At 39.6% G+C, this 22,112-nt stretch overlaps 1 protein-coding gene across 2 annotated transcripts in view; it reads right to left on the bottom strand.

Annotated features, from left to right (window-relative positions):
• lin-28 (protein lin-28 homolog) overlaps nucleotides 1–22,112 on the bottom strand; it is a 118,383-nt gene that overhangs the window by 5,100 nt on the left and 91,171 nt on the right. For both annotated transcript variants that reach the window (XM_083127984.1, XM_083127976.1), the window contains exon 3: nucleotides 4,512–4,684. In XM_083127984.1, coding sequence (XP_082984110.1) covers nucleotides 4,512–4,684 — 173 coding nt within the window. The remainder of the gene's footprint in view (nucleotides 1–4,511; nucleotides 4,685–22,112) is intronic.

Raw genomic sequence — 22,112 nt, 5'->3', positions numbered from 1 at the left:
TCTCCAAAAGAGATTTCCTTATTTTCTCAGACTAAGCGGAACGGAGTCGAGAGAAGAAGTCACCCCAGTATGTTGCGTGATAATCAGTGGCTTGCGTAGGAATTTTGTAGGGGTGGCAGTAGAACTTGTTTTTTAGTAGTCAGAGTTATATTTTACTTTTCTTTATTTTAGCAAAGTTGGGGCTAACGAAGGGGTTATGCCCCATCAACCCTTCCTGGGTACGGCACTGGTGATAGTATCGTCAGCTGAACGTCAACCTACAATCCTGCAATGGAAGTCTCGTCATTTGAAAGACACAAGATTTTCAAAATGCCAATATGGGTTATGTAAGAACATGCATTTCTCGCCCAAACAAAAGGAAAAATCCAATTAGATCACTGTTTCTTTGTTACAAGATTGAACATACAGTGAACAAAATTAATATTTGTTTTTTCCTTGAAGAATTAAAATGAACCTTTATCAAACTTAAAATTAATTCAATAAAAGTTTCACAACCAATACGCACATTTTTCCTTTCAAAATAGGTCCGAAGAAGTTTGTGAATGGATCAAAGCTTCATGGGACGCTGTGAAAACTAAGACAGTGGTTAAATCATTTAAGAAGTGTGGTATTAGTAATGCACTGGATGGTACAAAGGACAGTTTGCTGTATGAGGATTCTGATTCTGATTTAGTAGAGGTTTCAAGCGACTCTTCGTTTAGCTCTGGAAATAACTGTCTGGGTTTTGACGAATATTCTAGCTATTACAATGTATTGTTTCCTAGTTGGATTAGGTAAGTTATTTGTTGAAATTAGTCTTACATATTACTTTACATTTGAAATACTGTAAATTAATTATAATATTCCGTGATAAAGCATTTTCCTAAAAATGTACAGGCCTGCAAATACGGCACTGTACAATAGCTGGGACTTCCTTCCAATTGTCTTTCCTCCCTATCTTTGTGTAAGTTTGAAAGTTGCGCAACAAATGCATTTTGATTCAAGAATACATCAAAATACGTTGTACTAACATCCAAGATTCATGAAAGGAAACTTCGAAATTATATAATATGAATACAGCTTCCAACTAGAACACGACTTCTCGCCCTTGAATTTAGTCAATTCCTTCTGGTATCTCTATTTGTCTTGAAATACGGTAACGACCAGTCTTACCTTTTTCGTGATTTCGCATTCTCTTACTCAACAATACAGGTAACATTGTTAGAGGGAAGTTTACCATTATCTCATAAAGTACAAAATATCCAAAATAAATGAAAAAAAAGTTCAAAATAGCTCTTCCGTGCATCAACGGAGTCAAAGTCGTTCCAAAGTTTTGTTACGGTATTTGACGTTTGAGTGCTTATATCCCTAGATTCTGTTTCCATATGGTCTTCGAAAAATGGAACATTTTTTACAAGAGAGAAGGAAGATAAGGAAGAAGTCAATGCAACCAAGGGTATCGATGAATTTTCTAATGCAATGAGCAGATTTCAAAATGTTATTTCCAACAAATTACACGACAGGAATATGATCCGCACATCATTGGATACAGGAAGGTTCCAAGTTTGAAATTCGCTTATGACGAGGCGGCTGTTCGTTCAATCTATGGCTGAATTTTCGTTGCACTTGTATATACAATGGATTCACACTTCGTAAATTTTAGCGCACAAAACGACTTTTCCTGTGGCGTCGTCATTTACTCGCAACGAGAGCAAAAAATTCATTGTTAGTGCACGACCAATTGTCGTAGAACAAAAACTCTGAACCTTAATCTTTCCGATGTTACTGTCGCGTATTGTTTGTTGGAAATAACATTTTGAAAGCTGCTCCTTCATTTTGACTAACCCTGTATACAGGGTGTTAATTTTAACTTGACATATCAAAATAGCGGGAGTGATATGCATGTGAGGAAAATTTGGTCCAAACAAACCATGATCCTTGTCGGGGGGGGGGGGGTTAATGGCGTACAAATGAGCCCCCGCACAGGGCCTTCCCTGGGGGGCACGTTGTGTTTTTTAAATAGGAACCCCCGAATTTTGTTTCATTTTGGGATTCGCGGAGTCAAAAGAAATAATAATTATGCTTGACATGGGTGCAACAATATGCGAAATAAAAAAGATATGGCTATGTGTATGTTTGGAAACACGTAAATGTCGTGCATGGAAAAACGGTAACAGGCCCCCACGAAAATACGAGGAAAATTTCATTGCTGTCGATGGTGTCATTGAAGAGTGGAAGAAGTACCAAAAGAAGAGTACGGAGGGTATAGGGGGAGGGGGCAGCATGCAACGAACAAAGTGGAAATACATCTGCTGGATTAATGCAGATGGCATGGAGATGAGGGAAACACAAAAACGTATTCAGGGATGCCAGAAAAGTGTAGGAGATGGGAAGGATGGAATGCAAATACTATTACCCTCGAACCTGTGGAGTGCTTGTTTCAAGGGAGTTTCCTTGCCTCTCACCTGTGGGGTGCTTGTTTCACGTGAGTCCCCTTGCCTCTCACCTGTGGGGGTGGGGTGGTGCGTGGGCATACATGCCTTACCCAAGCAAATGCTCGAAATGGTGACCATGAACGTCGATGCATTTATTTATTCTTGCATGAAATGACTGTTCACAACGCAAAAGTGTGGCGGCATCAATTTGTGTGCAAGCATTTCGTATTCGTTGCATCATGTCGTTGCGCGTTGTGGGTACAGTTTGATACACCATTCCTTTAAGAAAACCCCACAAAAAGAAATCTGGCGCAGAAAGGTCTGGTGATCTAGCCGGCCAATTGACAGGACCACGTCGTCCGATCCAGCGATGATGGAACTTGCGCGTTAATACTTCCCGACCTATGGCAGCATAATGCGCCGGACAACCATCATGCTGATACCACATGGCCTGTCGCTGTGCAAGGCTTAGATCCTCCAGCAATATCGGTAGTTCGTCCTGCAAGAGATTGCGATACTTTTGCCCATTCAATATACCGTCAATGAAAAACGGACCAATGAGTTTGGCACCCATGATGCCACACCATACGTTCACTGACCACGGGCGTTGATGTTCAACTTCACGCAACCAGTGTGGGTTGTCGGCACTCCAGTAGTGCATGTTGTGCCGGTTAACCTGGCCATGGTTTGTGAATGTTGCTTCGTCAGAGAACAGAACGTCCCGAAAGAATGCCGGATTTTGATGTATTTGTCCACGTGCCCATTCACAAAACACCATCCATGCACGGAAATCATCACCATGAAGTTCCTGGTGCAGGGACACATGGTACGGGTGAAACTTGTGCCTCTTGAGTATGTTCCAATCACTGACATGGGACATCCCACTCTGGCGAGCTATGTTACGCATGCTGGAATGGGGAACATACGCCACTGCAGCTAATACAGCGATTTCATTATTTTCCCCAGTGACAGTTCTTCGACGCCGTCTTTGTTGCGGACACACGCTTCCTACTGTTCCAAATTGCTTGACAACCCTGGCGAAAGTCGACCGCGAACGCACTCTGTTCGGATAGCGTCTGGCATATTCGGTGACAGCATTGTCCACATGCCGTCGACATTCACCATACATGAATATCATTTCAATTCTGTCTTCCACAGATACACGCTCCATCGTCCTAGGTATACCTGCACTTTTACCCTGCACTCACTTCGAACACGGGCACGTCAACTAACCTTCTGAAGCACTCACGCCCAATAACCACCCCAAGCAAACATGGGCACAGAGAGCTGACTTCAGCGTAAGGTCAAATGGCCTAGTTTGTACCTTACGTGTGGCTGGCGTCTGATAACACAGCTGATCCGACAACGTCGGTGGCGATAACATACTCTTCGCGTGAGTTCTGGAAACACGATTTACATCCCCTACCCCTTCACTTTTCTGGCACAGGCACAGTTCGTTATTTTGTTTCCCTCATATCCTTGGCATCTGCATTAATCCAGCAGATGTATTTCCACTTTGTTCGTTGCATGCTGCCCCCTCCCCCTATACCCTCCGCACTCTTCTTTTGGTACTTCTTCCACTCTTCAATGACACCATCGACAGCAATGAAATTTTCCTCTGCACACGCCGTGAGGGCCTGTTACCGTTTTTCCATGCACGACATATACGTGTTTCCAAACATACACATAGCCATATCTTTTCTATTTTGCATGTTGTTGCACCCATGTCAAGCATAATTTTAATTTCTTTTGACTCCGCGAATCCCAAAATGAAACAAAATTCGGGGGTTCCTATTTGAAAAACACAACGTGCCCCCTCTGCCCCCCAGGGGGACCCTGTGCGGGGGCTCATTTGTACGCCATTAACTTTCCCCCCCGACAAGGATCATGGTTTGTTTGGACCAAATTTTCCTCACATGCATATCACTCCCGCTATTTTGATATGTCAAGTTAAAATTAACACCGTGTATAGATCTCGATGCATTTCTTTGAATAAGATAGTATTTACAAACATAAGCTGACACTCAAATGCATTCTTTTCCACACTACAACTTATTTTACAACTTTCACGCGTGCGTCCTCGGATCCTTCACTGACCTGATCTTCCGATATCTCTTCCTGTTGATGGGTCGCCGATGCGAGCCGTGGCAGTCGGCACCTCCAGGCCCAGTGACCAGCGTCGCCTCTAGGCCTTTGTCGGACGTCTTGCATTCGAATTCCACTTCTTCCTCGTCGCCCAGACTTCGAAACCCGGACATCTGGATCACGCTCTGTAAAAAAATAATAATAACAATAACACTGCTGATTTGAAGATACAGTACAATGTTTTAAAAAAGACCTTCTTTCGTCAGCCGTACTATGTGCCTATGTAAATGCTAAGTGAAAATATGGCCGCCAGTAGCGTAACTAACACGCTCTGCGCCCACTTGCAACTTTCAGTTGTGTGCCCCTGTTCATTTAAGAAAAAAAAGCTTTTTTTCTAAAACATTAATTCACGCCTACATTTATATTAGGTATATAGGCTACAAATGTGAAAATATATATATACATGTAATTTTAATCAATGTAAAAACTTGTACAAAAGGTTCAGACAACAAATTGTAAAAAAGTATGTATTATAATTATATATGAAGTTATACTGTTACTACAAAAATTATGATATTGTCAAATGCCCATTACCAGTCCTGTGTTAGCCTTCTTGTGTTCGTTTGGTCAAGTCCAGTTTTCCAGCCCGATCGCTTTCGATGCTTAATAAAGCCACTCCACTCAATCTCACTCTCGTCATTGTGCTTCTCAAGTAATTTTTGATGCATTTTAGCTTGGAAAGTGATATTTCAGATGATGTGACAGGTAGGGTCCAATTCAGCAGCAGCGCATACGTGAGGAATTTGTATTCTAGCAAGAGGAATTCTGCAAATTTGCTGATGTTCGACATGATTCTTCTTTTGATTTCAACATTCCGAAAACAAACCATTTCTGTAGCTTCTTCTTCATATTTGTCACAGAAATTTGTAGCGGATTCCACTACAACTACAAAAGAAACTTCAACATACGGGAGAAGCACAGTTTCATCAAACCTTGTTAAAATGCGGGCGGTAACTAGGGGCGGGTAGGGATGAAAGTCAGCGTTGTCAACGCATTTTCTTGCCTGTCGTCTACTTTTCGGTGACACAATCAATGACTTGAACTATTCAGCTAATGAAGGTTCACCTTCAACTTATCTAGTGATTAACATTTTCTGTTTGAAGTTGTAGGGGCATAAAAATATATGTTTGGTTGAAAATATATTTTAACACCGAAAGGAAAACTTTTGTGAACTATCGGTCTTCCTTAATTTTTAATTCTTACTGCGCCCCCGAAGGTCGTGCGCCACCCCCCTTTACCGCGGGGGTGTTACTTACGCCACTGATGACCGCCTTCATGCCAAAGATCGTATCCGCAAAATTGATGTTTTCAGACGACAATATTTAAAGCTCCAATATACAAAGCGAAAAGATCATAATTTAAGCTGTTCAAAATTCGAAAGATACGTCTAGTTCGTGCTCTTGATATGATCGACTAGCATCTTGAAAAATGCAGTGAAAAAAAAAGAGGCAAAGATCACCAAAGTGCTTTTGGCATAAAAGCGACCATAGCGCTCCAAGACGAATTTCTGTCCTGAAAAGTGTTCCGACTCAAAAATGTTTGGTTCCAATGTTCTGACATATCCACCTATCATGCCCTTTTTGGCTCAATATCTCTTGAATTTACATAATTTTAAATTGCACGACATAGGAAATGAATGAATGGAATGAGTTAACATTTTTGGGTGCGTCGGCACATATGACCATTTTGCACCTTTCAAGATACACGAGGAAAAATCCCCTTATCTCAATTAAAATTAGCATATGCTAGACCCTGCTCTCTTATACCACGGATTACATTATAATTTGTTTTAATACATAATTGTAGCTTCAAAAATGTGGTCGAAAATATACATTGGGTTGCTGAGAAATTTCGAACATGTATGTCCAAATTTTGGAAAAATTACATATTCCATACACACATAATTTTATTTCAGTCACAGTATTTTTTCACTTATTCCAAGTAAGATTGGTAGAAGTTGTTCGCAGGAAAATGATAACTACCAACTAAAGACGTGTTTTTGGGGAAGCGACAAGGTTTTCGAAAAAACATGTTTTGCTTGCCCCCCCCCCCCAAATATTGCCTTGTTTACCCTCCATCGAAAACATTTTCCGGACGTCCATGATTTCAAAATATGTACGTATTCATTCATGTATTACACTATGGGATCGCTGCGTGTCACACTGTCCAGGATGCGCATTCCATTACATGGGGATTTCATTTTTCCTTTTGAGAAAACACTAACAAGGGCCCGTTGAACTCATAAATTCTAATGGGTCTATTGGGTTCCCCTGCCGGACCGAAACCCTTTCTCTCGCACAATTTAAATTCAGAACAAGTTGCGTATTGTATCATTCATAAGATGTTCCTGGACCGAACGGAAAAACTTTACAGATAAAAAAGGTTCTTTACGGTCCAGAACCTATTTACGCTTGCTGATTTTCTCTCCTGAACCTGAATTGAATTTATTTAAAATTTCTTGACCTTTAACGCCATAACTTTTGCTTGTAGTTATTCAACTTGTAGTTATCAATTACATGTGCAGTTAATATCATCGTTGGTATTCGACTAGCTTGTATTTGAACTGAATCATACTATATTCTTACACTTACACATACACACGCGCAACCCCCCCCCCCCCCCACACACACACTCACAAACAAAGACTCGCGTGCACTGCACACACACACTCCAGCCACCAAGCAGTTTCCATTCCATTCAATTCTTCATGTTTAAGAAATCAGGAGCCATTCTAGCGAATAAATCAGTCAGTTCTGAATTTAGGAAGGTAAAGCAAATAAAGCAGTAATTGTTACCTTTAAAACTTAACACGTTACCATTACAGTTACTGGTATTATTTCAGCAATGCAATAAAACGAACACTGTACCAAGTAACTTTATCCCCAAATCTTACGTGAATATTCCTGTTTAAATATAGGTCGGTATTCCTGCTACAACCATTTTTCGTCGTCTTCTTCTTCTAATAGAACCAAACGCAACTAGCCTAACCTAACCACCACAGATTACACTGTTCAACAATGAAATTTTTACAGAAAGGAAAATGCCCAATCTTTATAGATTTTGGTACGCTGAATTCGAAAATGACAATAGTTTTTCTTTTTTAGCTCCTGTTTTTGAGATAAAGTAAAAAAACAATCTTAGAGATTTTGGTACGCTTTCGTACGTTTTCGTGCTATATGAAGTTTGTCACGTCCTTATTTCTGTTTTTTAGCTCTCGTTTTCTTGTTATTTCAGGAATGCCAGTGAATGCTGTGTTTCACGCAGTTATAAGACACGCACATTGTAATGTGAGGCGACGACCTTGACCACATCCTCAGATATATCGATCGGTGAACACGTGCTCCGCGTGATATTACGTCAGTGTTTTGTTTCTAGCTAACACAGTCTGAGATTGCTTGCCTTCCGGAGTGCTCCATTGTGTATTGTGACGGGAGTTTCTGAATTACTGTGTGGAATCAAAACTGCTGTTATAATGCCCCGCAGATGTGTTAATAACCTCAACAATTTTTGCTATATATGTGGAGATGCAATTTTTGGACAAAGGAAGCGAACATTGTCAGAAGCAGTGAAAAAACTTATTTCCTATATTTCGGGTGCCGTGTTGGGGACCAATCAAAAGCATGGGCTCCTCATGTTTGTTGTACGACATGTTCATCAACTCTAAATGCATGGATGAAAGGAAAAAAGTTTCCATGCGTTTTGCAGTGCCGGCTATTTGGCACGAACCTACAAACCACGCAACAAATTGCTACTTCTGTCTGGTGCGTCCGCTAAGTAAAGGATTGAACAAGAAAAAGAAGAGCATCATACAGTATCCTAATATACCAAGTGCGATGCGACCAGTGCCTCATGGAGTGGGTCTTCCAGTGCCAGATCCTCCAATAGCCACAACAATAAACTTTTCTAGTGACAGTGAAGATGAAGACCTGTCAGATACATGCCATCCTTCCACATCTAACGATCGCACCTTTACACCAACATCATCTAGTGAAATGCACAAAATCACGCAAAGTGAACTCAATGATCTTGTTAGAGACTTGGACCTTCCAAAACATAAAGCCGAAGTATTAGCTTCTCGTTTAATGGAGTGGAATCTTCTGGAAGATAAAGCTCGAGTATGTACTTTTCGCCAACGTCAAAAGCCACTCGAAAGGTTTTTCAACACAACAAACGAAATGACATACTGTACGAATGTTGAAGGTTTGATGCAAGAACTCAATATTTTATACAAACAGGACGATTGGAGACTTTTCATAGATGGTTCGAAAACTAGTTTGAAAGCCGTGCTATTACATAATGGCAATGTGCTTCCTTCCATCCCAGTGGCATATGCAGCCCTAGCAAAGGAAAGTTACATCATGATGAGAGGTATTTTAAACAGCATCGACTATGATAAGCATCAATGGCTCATATGTGCTGATTTAAAAGTCATCGGTATGCTTATGGGCCTACAAGGTGGGTACACTAAGTACTGCTGCTACATTTGTGAGTTGGACAGTCATGCTAAGGATTTACATTACAAACAGAAGGACTGGCCACGACGACAAGATTTATTGCCTGGCAAGAAAAATGTCTCATGGGAGCCACTTGTAAATCCCAGTAAAGTCCTGTTACCACCACTACATGTGAAGCTAGGATTGATGAAGTCATTTGTAAAAGCAGTGAATAAGAGCAACGAACGAGCATTTGAATACTTGCGTGTAAAATTCCCTGGACTGAGTGCTGAGAAGATCAAGCAGGGAGTATTCATTGGTCCACAAATACGTAAGGTCCTTGGAGACCAGCAATTCGAGTGTATTCTCAGTCCTGATGAGCTAAACGCGTGGCAATACTTTCGGAAAGTTACATCATTGTTCTTGGGCAATAGGACGGCTGAAAATTATATTGAACTTGTGAATGACCTTATATGTGCCTATGAGAAACTGAAATGCAACATGTCACTCAAAATGCACTTCATTCACTCACATATCGACGTTTTCCCTGAAGATTGTGGGGCGTTTAGTGATGAACATGGTGAGTGGTTTCACCAAGAAATCTCTGTAATGGAACATCGATACCAAGGAAGATTCAGTGCTTCAATGTTGGCAGATTTCTGCTGGACTTTGCAGAAAGACTCTCATCTTCCCCATAAGCGGCGGGCGAAGAGAAAACGCGTGTTGTAAACAATGTAGCTGTTAATAGTGTATCTTTAATTTAACTAAATTGACTAGCATTTCATGTACTTAGTCTAAAGCACTTTGATTTATTTTTTCACATGATTTGTGAATAGGTTACATTTTACTAGTTTGCATTGTAAAAACTAGTCTGACAAAAATGATGTGATATATGGAATCAGCAAGATTGTCATTCAAAAATTTTGAATAGAATATGAAAAATATATGTATCAGTATTTCAGTAGCAATATAAACTTCAACACCCTGTATCTTAAAAACTAGAGCCATTCGAGAAAAACGATCTCCATATTTGTGATCAGTGCATCGAATTATCCCCAAAACCACTGTCAATTGTTTGGTAAGTAAATGTGTGTTAGGCAGTGCTACGCTTGTTAGACTATGGCCCATAATAATATGTGAAGAACATAAAAGTTTCAATAACTTCCAAACCTGAGCTAATCTAGATTTTTAATTGTCATTTTCAACTTCAGCACACTCGAATCCATATAAATCAGCTATTTTGTCCTCTGTAAAAAACAAAAAGTTAAAATTTGTTGTCTAGTGTTATTTACTACTCAAAAAAGCTACCATCCAATGGAAATGCTTGAAAAGGTTGGAGCAGCAATCACTACCTTAAATATAATACACTCTTCAACTGATATTCACAATAAATATTAATAGCGTCTACAACTCGAGTAATTACTATGATCTATGATCCAGGTAATTATAATATGACATATACGAAACTTCCAGTCGAAAGGTCCTTGTGTGCAGTGAAATGCTTCGATAAACGATAAAAGAAGATGAGTGTTCTTTTTTATCACTTGATGCATCTAAATGCATAAAAATATTCATCTGATGCATTTGTCTTTGAACAGCCTGACAGACGAGACGGAGGGCATGCAAAGTCAACGTCCCGGAAGTGACACGCAAGGAAGGGAGCAAAAGTTTACTTTTAAAGCATACTAGACTTACACACCTGCACACACACGCGCGCACGCTTCTTCCTTGACCCTATGCACGCGCCGCGTGAACCTCAAACACGTGCCGCCATCTGTCCTGCAGAGAATTCCGCTTCCGCCGGAAGTGTTACTTCACGATTGCGCCCTTGTGCCTCCTCCCAAACCACACTACGATATTCTTTCCCCCCTTCTTCGTTAAAAACAGAGGGGGAACTGCCTTAAGACAAACCGAGTGTGACATATGATTCACACATTTTTCACAGATTTGTCAGCGTTTCTACGCACCATGTGTTCAGATTAACGCCCACAATTAATAGAGGAGCTTCCGCCCTATTGGCCTAGTTTTTCCCCGTTAGAAGACAGTATCAGGTTGTTCCAATCAGTGCGTGTCCACGGATGGGTTCAGGTGGGTGTCATAAACCTATCTTTGGTACAGCTGTCCTTTAAATAAAAAAGAACGTCAAACGAAATAAATGTGAGGAGAAAAAAGATATACCCTATACAAGGCCGACCCTGGGAAAAATCATGTAATGTGAATGATGAAATTGTAGTGATATTTCCTTACAAATACTATTGTTTCCTGTGACTTACAGCGATTATTACCATGACCAACGCAATAACGAGAGAACGTTTTCACCAGTGCTTTCACCAGGAAGCACTGGTGTAAGCAGGATTTTTTCGGAGGGGGATGGAGCTGAACTTCTGAACTTGGATGGTGCACATGAACGTCCGCAGGATTTTTTCCAGGGAGGGGCAAGGAAGGTATTTTTTTCCAGGCGGGGGGGGGCAAACAAGGCACATTTTCTCCAAAAACGGTGTTGTTCTCTAAAAAAAACATTGCTTAAATTTGAATTTATGATGTTCATGCAATAATTAACACATATTATTGTGGCTAAAATGAAATTATATGTGTGAAATACATAATTTTTGGTTGACTTTTATTTTCCAGGGGGGGGCACAGCCCCCTCCCCCCCTTCCGGACGCCCATGATGGTGCATAAACAGTGGCGCAAGAACATTTTTCATCTGTGAGGTACAAAATTCGTCCTCCATGTGTCTGTACAGTAAGTAAGTAAGTAAGTAAGTAAGTAAGTAAGTATGTATGTATGTATGTATGTATGTATGTATGTATGTATGTATAAAATGTTGGAGCATGAAAATTCCATTTTAGAAGGGTACACACGGTTTTCCTTTTTTTTAAACATAAATACATTTTATTTCTCTATTTTTTAGAATTTATGGTTTTTTTAAAAACAGATAGGCTAATTACGAAACTTATAAAGCTCTAGACCTCGTTTTGGGCTCATTTGGAATGTCATGGAACGGTAAGTCAGAAATTTGTCATTTGAATGTAGCTAACAAACACCCATCTATTCATTTAATGCGATTTGAAGGGGCAATAGGAGAGATTCTCCCCCCACCCTTTCCTGCTTTGAAACATCATATCTCTGGTTATGAATGACATATCTTAACTGGGATCATAATTTCCAACTCACTTGTAAATTCTATGGTGCTTATGGTGTTCCAGTTGAATTCAATTAAGTTTAATGCACCATAGTTACATACAAAAATTTCATTACGCAATTTATGGTCACTGTATACAGTGGCACCAATTTATGTGGGTCCATAAGGCCAGAGTCCGCCCAATAATTTACATGATTTTTGTGAACTTATAATTCAAGTGCCGGACCCTGTGGCCGAGTGGTTAGCACATCGCGCTGCGACGCCAAGGGTCCCGGGTTCGAATCCCGCTCGGGCTTGGTTCTTTGTGAATGTCCCTTCATCAATTTCATCATTTCATTACTCATCCCCATCTTCGCATCTTCATTACTCATCCCCTACTCTTGAAACATTGAAAACGATTGATTCACCGTGTAGAAGGAGGGTAGTAAAGGCGGTCAGGGGCGTGATGCTGATCACATCACCCCCACTCACGACCGGATCAAGAAAGTGTGGGGCGTTACCCCCACACCCCCTATACCCCTTCATGGCGTGGTGCTATGCACAGGGGAGCATTTTACCTTTTTGTCACTAGTTATATATTTTCACATCTACAAAGAAAATCCAAAACACATTTCCACCTGACTCAAGGATTATGTAAATTCAATTACAATTGTACCAATATCTACAGCTGAATGTGAACGTGGGTTCAGTGCCATGAATCTAACCTTTACTGAACAGACTGCATCGGCGTAAATCAATTTTCGTGATATACCGTTGTTGGTGTTTCATTTTCATGAGATAGGAGTTACAATTACCATTTGAAACATTAGTTTTAAAAGTTATTGAAACACAAAAATGGTTATCGGCGTGTCATATTAAGTTTTTTCTCGAATTCATTACTACCTTCATTTGCATTTTTTCGGGGGAGGGGCTGTAGCCCCTTCAGGCCCCCTCTGCGTACGCCAGTGCCAGGAAGATTACAATTATGTTGACTGCCGTAACGGAAGTTGCGGAACTCATCGCTATGGCCATACGAGGGTCACTAGTTATATTTTGAGCTTTGGCAACACTGATTGAAGTTAGGCGCGATTTGACGTTTGCACGGAATCGTCTGGCATTATTGACCATAACATACTTCAAATGTTTTGTCAATAGCTTCATTTGTGTTGTTTATGTTGCCTTGGAGATTGCACGACAACAATAAAATGGAATTAACTCGTGAACATTTTTGTGGGATGATTTTTTATTTTTTTCGACGAGGATTATCAAGACAAGAGTGCATCGATCAACTTACTTTCACATTTGGCGATGAAGCCCCATCCTTTGCCACTGTGAAACGCTGGTATAACGAATTTAATCGTGGCTGCCATTCGCTCACCGACGAGATTCGCGAAGGTCGTCCAAAATCAGTTGTTGTTCAAGAAAACATTGATGCTGTGCAAAACCTAATATTGCAAGATCGTCATGTGACATACTGTGAGATTGAGGCAACCATAGGCATTAATTCCACCAGCATATATAAAATATTACATGATCATTTAGCTGTGAGAAAGGTATGTTCTCGTTGGATCCCACACAATTTGACAAAAACTCAAAAAGACGCTCGCGTCAATTGGTGCAAACAAATGCTCAATAAATACAATCGTGGTGCTTCAAAAGACGTATATAAGATTGTAACAGGTGACGAATCATGGATATATGCATATGAGCCAGAACGTAAACAGCAGTCGACTGTATGGGTGTTTCAAGATGAACCCAATTTAACAGAAGTTGTTCGCGCTCGAAGCACATCGAAACAAATGGTCGCCTGTTTTTTCGGGAAAACTGGTCATGTGGCAACTGTGCTTAGAGGAACGTAGAACGGTCAACTCTGAATGGTACACAACAATTTGTTTGCCAGAGGTCTTTGGTCAAATACGGAAAACAAACAAACGCCGTCGGATCATTCTTCATCAAAACAATGCCAGCTGTCACACATCTCGTCTAACAACCGACTTTATGAACAGTCAAAAAATCGAATTGATGAGTCATCCGCCGTACAGTTATGATTTGGCACCCAATGACTTCTTCTTGTTCCCGAATGTCAAGAATAAATTGCGTGGACAACGAATTTCGTCGGCGGAAGACACCGTTGATGCGTTCAAAAACCATATTATGGAGGTGTCTCAAGAAAATTGGAAAAACTGCTTTGACAAATGGTTCGAACGAATGCAAAAGTGTATTGACCATAAAGGAGAATACTTCGAAAAACAATAAAGCAGTTTTCAATGCCAAATTCCTGTTTCTTCATTGTTAGGCTCAAAATATAAATAGTGACCCTCGTATACCTCTAATTTAGGGTGACCAGACGTTTTGATTTTCGCAGGACATTCCATTTTTTAGTGCCATGTCCTGCGGTCTGCGATGCTACTCCCAAAAAACAAATATATGTCATATTTTTCAACAGTGTCCTGCGAAATGCCCTGCAAAACCCCAGACTGTTAGTGCCTTTTAAATTAAGAGTATTGTGTTAGTTTGCAAAGAAATAGTTGTACACGTAGATCTAAAAAAAATTCACGGTAGCTTCGCTTGCGACCTTGGTCTTACTGTAAAGCTTATATTTATTGCTTACAAGCAGATATTGTATGCAGTCTGTTCGTGAAATGATATGCAAAGGTACCGAGTGATGACTAAAAGTAGACTATATGCAGGGGTAAAAAAAAAAAAAAAAGTAAAGTGCTCCCCTGTGCATAGCACCACGCCATGAAGGCGTATAGGGGGTAACGCCCCACACTTTCTTGATCCGGTCGTGAGTGGGTGTGATGTGATCAGCATCACGCCCCTGACCGCCTTTACCCCCCAGGGTTTCCCCCAGGTACCCATGTTATTCGACGCTGGGTGGGCGCCGGGGCTGCTTCGATTGTTAGAAAAGTTCCCGGATTTGGACCGGCCGGGGATCGAACCCGGGACCTTTAGCATGGTAGTCAGACGCGTTACCGACTGAGCCATCGCGGGGCGCTTTGCAAATTGAAAATAGCCGAATTTTGTGGTTTTGCATGTTTGATGCATTGATGCAGTGGAAGCGATTAAGGGGGGGGTGAGGGGGCAGTCCCGCCTACACTTTTCGCGCCACTCTTGCATCCGCACTATGCTAAACCTTATCTACAAATGGAGATATACTGTTACTGCCCCCCCTCTCGAGTTTTCTAACCGAATCGCCGCCACTGCATTGATGAGATAGATGATTACTACAGCTGCAGCAAGAGACAAATATATTGTCAGTATTGATTTAATACGAGTATTTTAATATTATTTCACAATGTATGGATGTTTTATGGTAAGAAAGTATAAACAAACACACACAAAAAACAGTAAGAACGAGAGAGACAAGAAGGATAATCTGTAAATTAAAAAGATAAGCAAAAGGAGGAACGAAAAAGAGAAATGAAAAGGAAAATATATACGAAGGGAAGACCTCCGTGGTGGAGTTGTTGAACGCTAGGATGTCATGGGTCATGGGATCGAATCCCAGCCTGGGCATTTGTGAGTGTCCGTTCATGAATTTAATCATATTATCACTCATATTCAAGTTTTGCAATTAGCCAAAAATGACAAGGCGACGTTAAATAACAAAAATCAAATCAAGAAGAAAACAGATTAAAGAGAATTGTGTAATATTTTAGGAGACATGAGTTTTTCTTCGTCAAAGAGGGGGGAGGAAGTGCACTTGTCCCTGTGCACTTTTAGTTATAGCTGCAATCCCCCCCCCCATTACGCATCCCTGGATGTCCTGCTTTTCGTTTCAGAAAATCTGGTCACGCTACTCTAATTGTTACATAAAAACAGAATGGACAGCAACTCTCAATAAGTCAATAGCAATTATTTCGAAGAAAGTGAAACATATTCATCGACAGTTTGGAGCATAGAATACGTATAATAGTACCTGAACTCAGCAAATTTCGCTAGAAATCGCAAAAATACGCGATGTGAGCCAACAAACTAACGAAAAGAAGAGCTTCAATTGGATGATTTGAAAGGACGTGCTTTTATTTCAAGCCGCACATCTTTGCTCACGCATGTAATAGAAAAATGGGAGATATGCGCATTCTGAATTGAACTTGCAGAATGAACCGTTGTGGGTTTTAACGTATGAAACGCGTTTCATGTTGCTTCTCTTACTTTAAATTTGTTGTTTTTGCATTCAGTGCTTATTACTGTGCCCTCCGTAACCCGCGCGGCCCTTTTTTTAAATTTTGAATTATTTTTCTTACCAGTGCAATAATGGTCGGGAAAGGACTAGGTAACTGATCTTCACTATTCCCCCGAAAACATAGAGGCATTGGCATTTTTTTTCTGTCGTTCTTTCATTTACTTACACGCCTCTGAAGTGAGTGGTCCCCCTTTGGCGGCACTCAGTACCGGGCGCGGGAACGTTTCATATCTTAAATCACAGGATGCCAGCCATGAATTTTGGGGAAATAAGAAGAATAAAACCAGGGTACGTTGTTCGGAATGCAAATTATTTGTATGCAGAAACCATTGCAGTACGCATACGAAATGTCGGAGTTGTCAAAATAACGATATTGAAAAGTGACAACATTCGGTTTCTTATATTTGAGTCAGTATGTCTTTTCTTACGTATACCTCGTAAGAGTACGAGTAACAAATTGAGATTTGAACATTTAAAAAATATTTTGTAAGTTTCTTCGAGGTGTGTTTTCTATATTTGATTGCTTTTTCTGCGAGTCAGTAAGATTTTGACAAAGAGTTTTGGAACAAATAGTTCCTTTCTACGCCCATATAAGTTGCACAGTTTCAATTCGATTTGAAAAATACGATGGAAAGTTTTGAAAAAATACGTTGAAATATTTTGAAAAATACGTTGAACATTTTTGGAAAATACTTTCATAATTTTGTGAATGGAGAGTTAATTTTTTAGTGCCCTCATTTCAACGGCAAATTTTAATTACTTTTATAATAATATTTTGGTACATTTGCTTCAAGATTCTACGCTTGTAAATCTATGAGACACTTTCATTTTTTTTTACTTTTCTTTTAATAGCTGATAAAAATGTCCGAAATGGATATGTTTGCGTTCATGTATATTTCGTCTGATTTCCAGCAAGTGCTAGTGTAATTCAACCTCCATTTGCATCAATAATTCACGTAAATAACGTTGGTTTTGATGAGGCGGCACTGAGTGCCGCGCGCGGGACATTTGTGCTGCAATGAGGACGCGGGTGACGGAGGGTTAAGAGTTTCAGTGCATATATAGCTACACGATATGTAAGAAAGTAGATATACTCTAATATGTAACATATGCAAAGTAGAAGTAAAGTGCTCCCCTGTGCTTTGCACCACGCCATGAAGCGTTAGGGGGTGTTGAAAATTCAATTTCGATTGTGAGAAGCCCGAGAATGGGGTTTAGAAAACTGGAAAAGAATTTGGAAGTAAGATTTTTTTTGTGTGTGTGTGTGTTTTTTTTAAGTAACAAAGACATTGTCTTGAAACGTAGGTTGATTTCGGGTCGAAGCCCTGGTCTTGCCATGCTTGTTTCTTAGGGTTGCTATACGTCCCGGATTTTCGGGACAGTCCCGGTGCCCCGACAAGTTTCTACTTTTATTCCCATCTGTTTGCATTGCTGAATTTCAGTCTGTATTCTCTTCTATTGTGTAGTACGCAGTGTTCAGGTACCTATCTGTTCAGTCCACAGTTTTCAAATAAAGTTTCTACATTGTGAGACAGCATCGAAAATGAAGTGTAAGTTTAATGATAGACTTCGAAGTGAATTTCCGTTTTTCAAATGTAGAAAATGATAACGAGACCATATTAATAATAATCATTATTATTATTATGTTGTTGTTGTTGTACATACATACTACTTTGTCGGGTCCGCCCTCCCCCAGCATACCTATTGCTACGTTATCACTTTTCCAAGAATGTCAAGCCCTGTCACAGCGATTACGTGAGTGTAGATATTGCACGTAATAAATAAATATGGTTAATTAGTATTTCATAAACCGAGTCAACTAATTTGAAAGTGTCTTTTCCGTTAAAAGAAGAGAATGCCTATCTCTGCTCTTTCATGCCACCTAATTGGTTGTCAAAAATTGAGTTCGTAACAAGTGAATTTTTTCAATTACCAACTAGTGACTGTGGTTCTCGGTAGCGAGTACCTGAGACGTAACGTATAATTGATACATAAGTTGTTTTCAAGTGTATTTCGATAATTGGTGTTGCATCAAGTTTGTTCACATTACATACTTTGTTGGAGAGTGACGCCGCTCTTATGGAAGGATGACTCGCAGGTTGCTGTAAACACGTGCTTGAAATTCCCTCCAGGAAGATAAAAAGGGGGGTAGTGAGTGTTACATGCTTCAGTGAACGCTATGGCTGTTCGAGATAACTGTGTGTCATATTGCAGGTAGCATATGTCGAAAGAATGCCTATCTTCTTCCTTTTGGCTTTTCGTGGTTCATGGGAAAGGCCTTCAAGACCTTGACGGTTACTTTTGTAACAGCACACATTCGTTATGTTATAATCCGGGCATGGAAATTTATTGAGAAGTCATATCTTTTCGAAGTAGTTAGAATTGGAAAACATTAATTTCATTTCTCCTTTTCTGGATTATTGGTAATTATCTAGTATTTCTGCAGGATTGATTTCATTTTTTTTATGTTAACTTACTGCACTTTTTGGTATTTGCACCTTCCAAAAATTCCCATCGGAAAATCAACCTTTGAACAGGCACATGGAGGATCTACGCGGCACAATTGCACTTAACTGTTAATTTTCCCATTCTAGCTTCGGTAGTTTCAACCACCAAATATCTAGTTTAATTAATTTATTGATTGATTATGATTGATTTGGATGATGAATATGAGTGATATGATGAAATTGTTGGAAGGGACATTCACGAAAAACACCCATGCTCAAGCCGGGATTCGAACTCGGGACCCCTGGCTACGTAGCGCGGTGTGATAACCACTCCGCCAGAGGGCTGCTAGTTGAATTAAAAATTCAAGCTTACATGTTAATATCTTAAGGAAGTTTAAAGTTTAAATACCTTTGCGTTCATTCTTTAGATTAGGTCATATGGTCGTGGCAATGACGCAGGAACATGTATGTATGTATATTTCGTAGCAGTGATATTTTCGCATTTTCAGTGTCATGCACAGGACGGTTGCTGTAGGCTTTATTTTATTTTGCCCAGATGCAATAGCACACTGGGGCTTAATTTTATTTCGTGGACGTTTGAATTCAATATAAGTCAACTGAAAGTGAGCCAGTTTTCCTATAGGTCGAATGGTTACGTCCAGTGACTTGGCACTCGGTGTCAATGACGCCATAAGGGTGCATTCTGCGCATTGCTGGATTGCGAGCTACAGCGAATCCTCTGTTACTGCGTGTTAAACACAGGTCTGTATCACAATGCACCTTCTGTCGTGCGTCTTGCGTAATCTTGTTGCAGGAGGATTCCAGGCCACATGCAGGTAATGTGCAAACTCTAGTGAAGAATTGGGGAACACTGCAGCACCCTCCCTAAAGTCCGGACCTTTCGGTATGTAGCTCACGTGTTTGACAGGAGGCAGTCACAAAAATTCTAACCCAGCTACCAAAGGACTTACTTTTATGACTGAGGAATCACACAGTGGAACAAGTGTATTAATGCTGAGGGTGCGTATTTCTGACATTACATTTGTTTCCAGTTCAAACATCGCCTTGGCTCACTTTCATTTGATGCGCCCTTTTTCATAACTGCTCTCCTCGATATGTTGGCATGTTGTCGCACTTGTGCAAAGTTGATACAAATTCATGAAATAAGCGGGAGTGGATTCATGAAGAGCCAGAAGTAACTTTCGAAGATAAATTCATTGCTCAAAAGAAGGCTGAGAAATTTATTGTCCTCTCACCAGTCTCGGTAGTGCCTACTGTAGAAATCGGCCTATACAAATCGAGTTCCCTAACTTAACACTATCATTTCGAAAATTAATAGGTTTTTTACACATAGGGAAAAGCTTCCCAAATCGCACCAGTTGTATGATTTTTGGCACCATACATATAGACTACATGTTTTTATATATATATATATATATATATATATATATATATATATATATATATATATATATATATAAAGGATTTTTCTGGTAAACGGTCCTGTACTATATTTGAACAGTTTGGTTAAAGCAAATAAAATATTCTGGATGTAATATATAACTAAATATATTTTTTATAGGGGGAACGCCCGGAAAATGCCCTCCTCCACGCGCATAAGTGCAATTGGAGGTATGCGCTACTGTCCTGGTGCTTTAAATTATACCGGAACGTCAGTTTCGCGAAATATTTACCGGATTCCTCCGTTTATCTTTGTCCTTTATCCTGTGTTTGTAATGATTTCCACTTTTTTACATATGATTTAATATCATACGAGAAAAAGGACAAATGATTATTCGGAGACCAGAATAATCATTGTTTTACATATAAAAGTGTTAGTAGGGTTAAAATGTTGCTGTGTTAGATCTACAATTATTAATTTTAAGATTTTAAAGTCAGAGAGAACAGGTTAGTAATCAGAAGGGTGTCTTACTGGAATTGCATAGGAGAAGTGGGTACTGGGGAACGTCAGTACGGGAAGGACCTCCGGGAGGCCAGAGGAATGAGAAATTCTGGATACGTAAAAAGTATAACATGGTGTTACGGGGTGTTATCTGTTAGTGGTATTTTTTATAGTATTTGTAGCTGAATTTTGGCAACTTTTTTCATGATAGTTTGCAAAATATCAGCTGCCATGTACCTATATTTACAGTTTAATGATAATGACACATTTTACGGTTTAACAATGATTAGTATGTTGTATATTATTCTACACCAAATTTGAATTTTAAATCAAGATAAATTTAAGTGTGTTTATAGTTCACATATTACATTTCCTTTCGTATGAGCTTCACCTCATCAGTACATATATTTTGTTTCCTTTCTTTTTCTTTCTTAGAGCCTAATAAGCACTATTAAATGATTACGAGATTAATGCACTTTCACCAAAAGTGATTCTGATATCTACAAAATCCTTATGTACATCATTCTGTGAATTATTTCTTTAAAGTGTAAAATCGAATGTAGTAACTGTTTTTAAGCAACAAGTACAACTTGATGTGACTCTAGCATAAAAGACTGTAATGTTAGAATGTTTTTGGCAAACTGACTATTATAAATATTTATTTATTTATTTATTTATTTATTCCTTGTTTTGGATGGCGAAGTTAAGGCACAAGCCTTTTCTTCCACTTAACCATCTCTACATTACATTTTATAAATTTATTTTTATAGCTAACTGTATGTTAAATATATAAAAAACTAAATATTTAAGATACCAAGAAATGAAATCTATAAAAAACTAAGAACATTGAGATACCAAAAAAAAAGAAAAACACAAGAAAAAATAAAAGACAAAGACGCAAAAAACATAAAAAATAAAGACAAAAATACATACACACTAAGAAAAGTAAAACAAATACACGTAAAACATAAACACACACACAACAAACATACTCAAATTACAGAAAAAGTCGGTGGGTGTTGGTCCTACCAGTTTACACGAAGGTTTAATTTTATTTCCCTGTTTTTAGTTCTGGTAACTTGACTCCAGAAGATGATTTGTTAATGTTGATTTAAATTGGCCGAGAAGAAGAGTTTCTTATGTCGTTGGGGAGGTCGTTCCACGCTCTGGTAGCAGTGACCGTTAAGGAATTTCCATAAAACGTTGTCTTGTGGGAGGGAATGGCCAGCAGAGAGTTGTCTCTCGAACGGGTGGCAAAGGTGTGTGCTGAACTTAGGGGTTGAAATCGAGAAAGTAGGTAGGACGGCTCTCGTGAGTTTACTATTTTGTAGATTGCTGTAAGAGCGTGAAAGCGGCGGCGAGTGGAAAGGTCGAACCAGCCTAGGTCCTTGAAAGCCGGGGTCAGGTGGTCAAAAAATTTATCAAATTTTATTTTATAAATGTAGCGCACACATGCA

Source organism: Lepisma saccharinum, chromosome 1 (genome assembly GCF_977018435.1).
Source record: "Lepisma saccharinum chromosome 1, izLepSacc3.1, whole genome shotgun sequence".
Taxonomy (NCBI): Eukaryota; Metazoa; Arthropoda; class Insecta; order Zygentoma; family Lepismatidae; genus Lepisma; species Lepisma saccharinum.
This window is presented reverse-complemented; position numbering and strand designations above follow the sequence as displayed.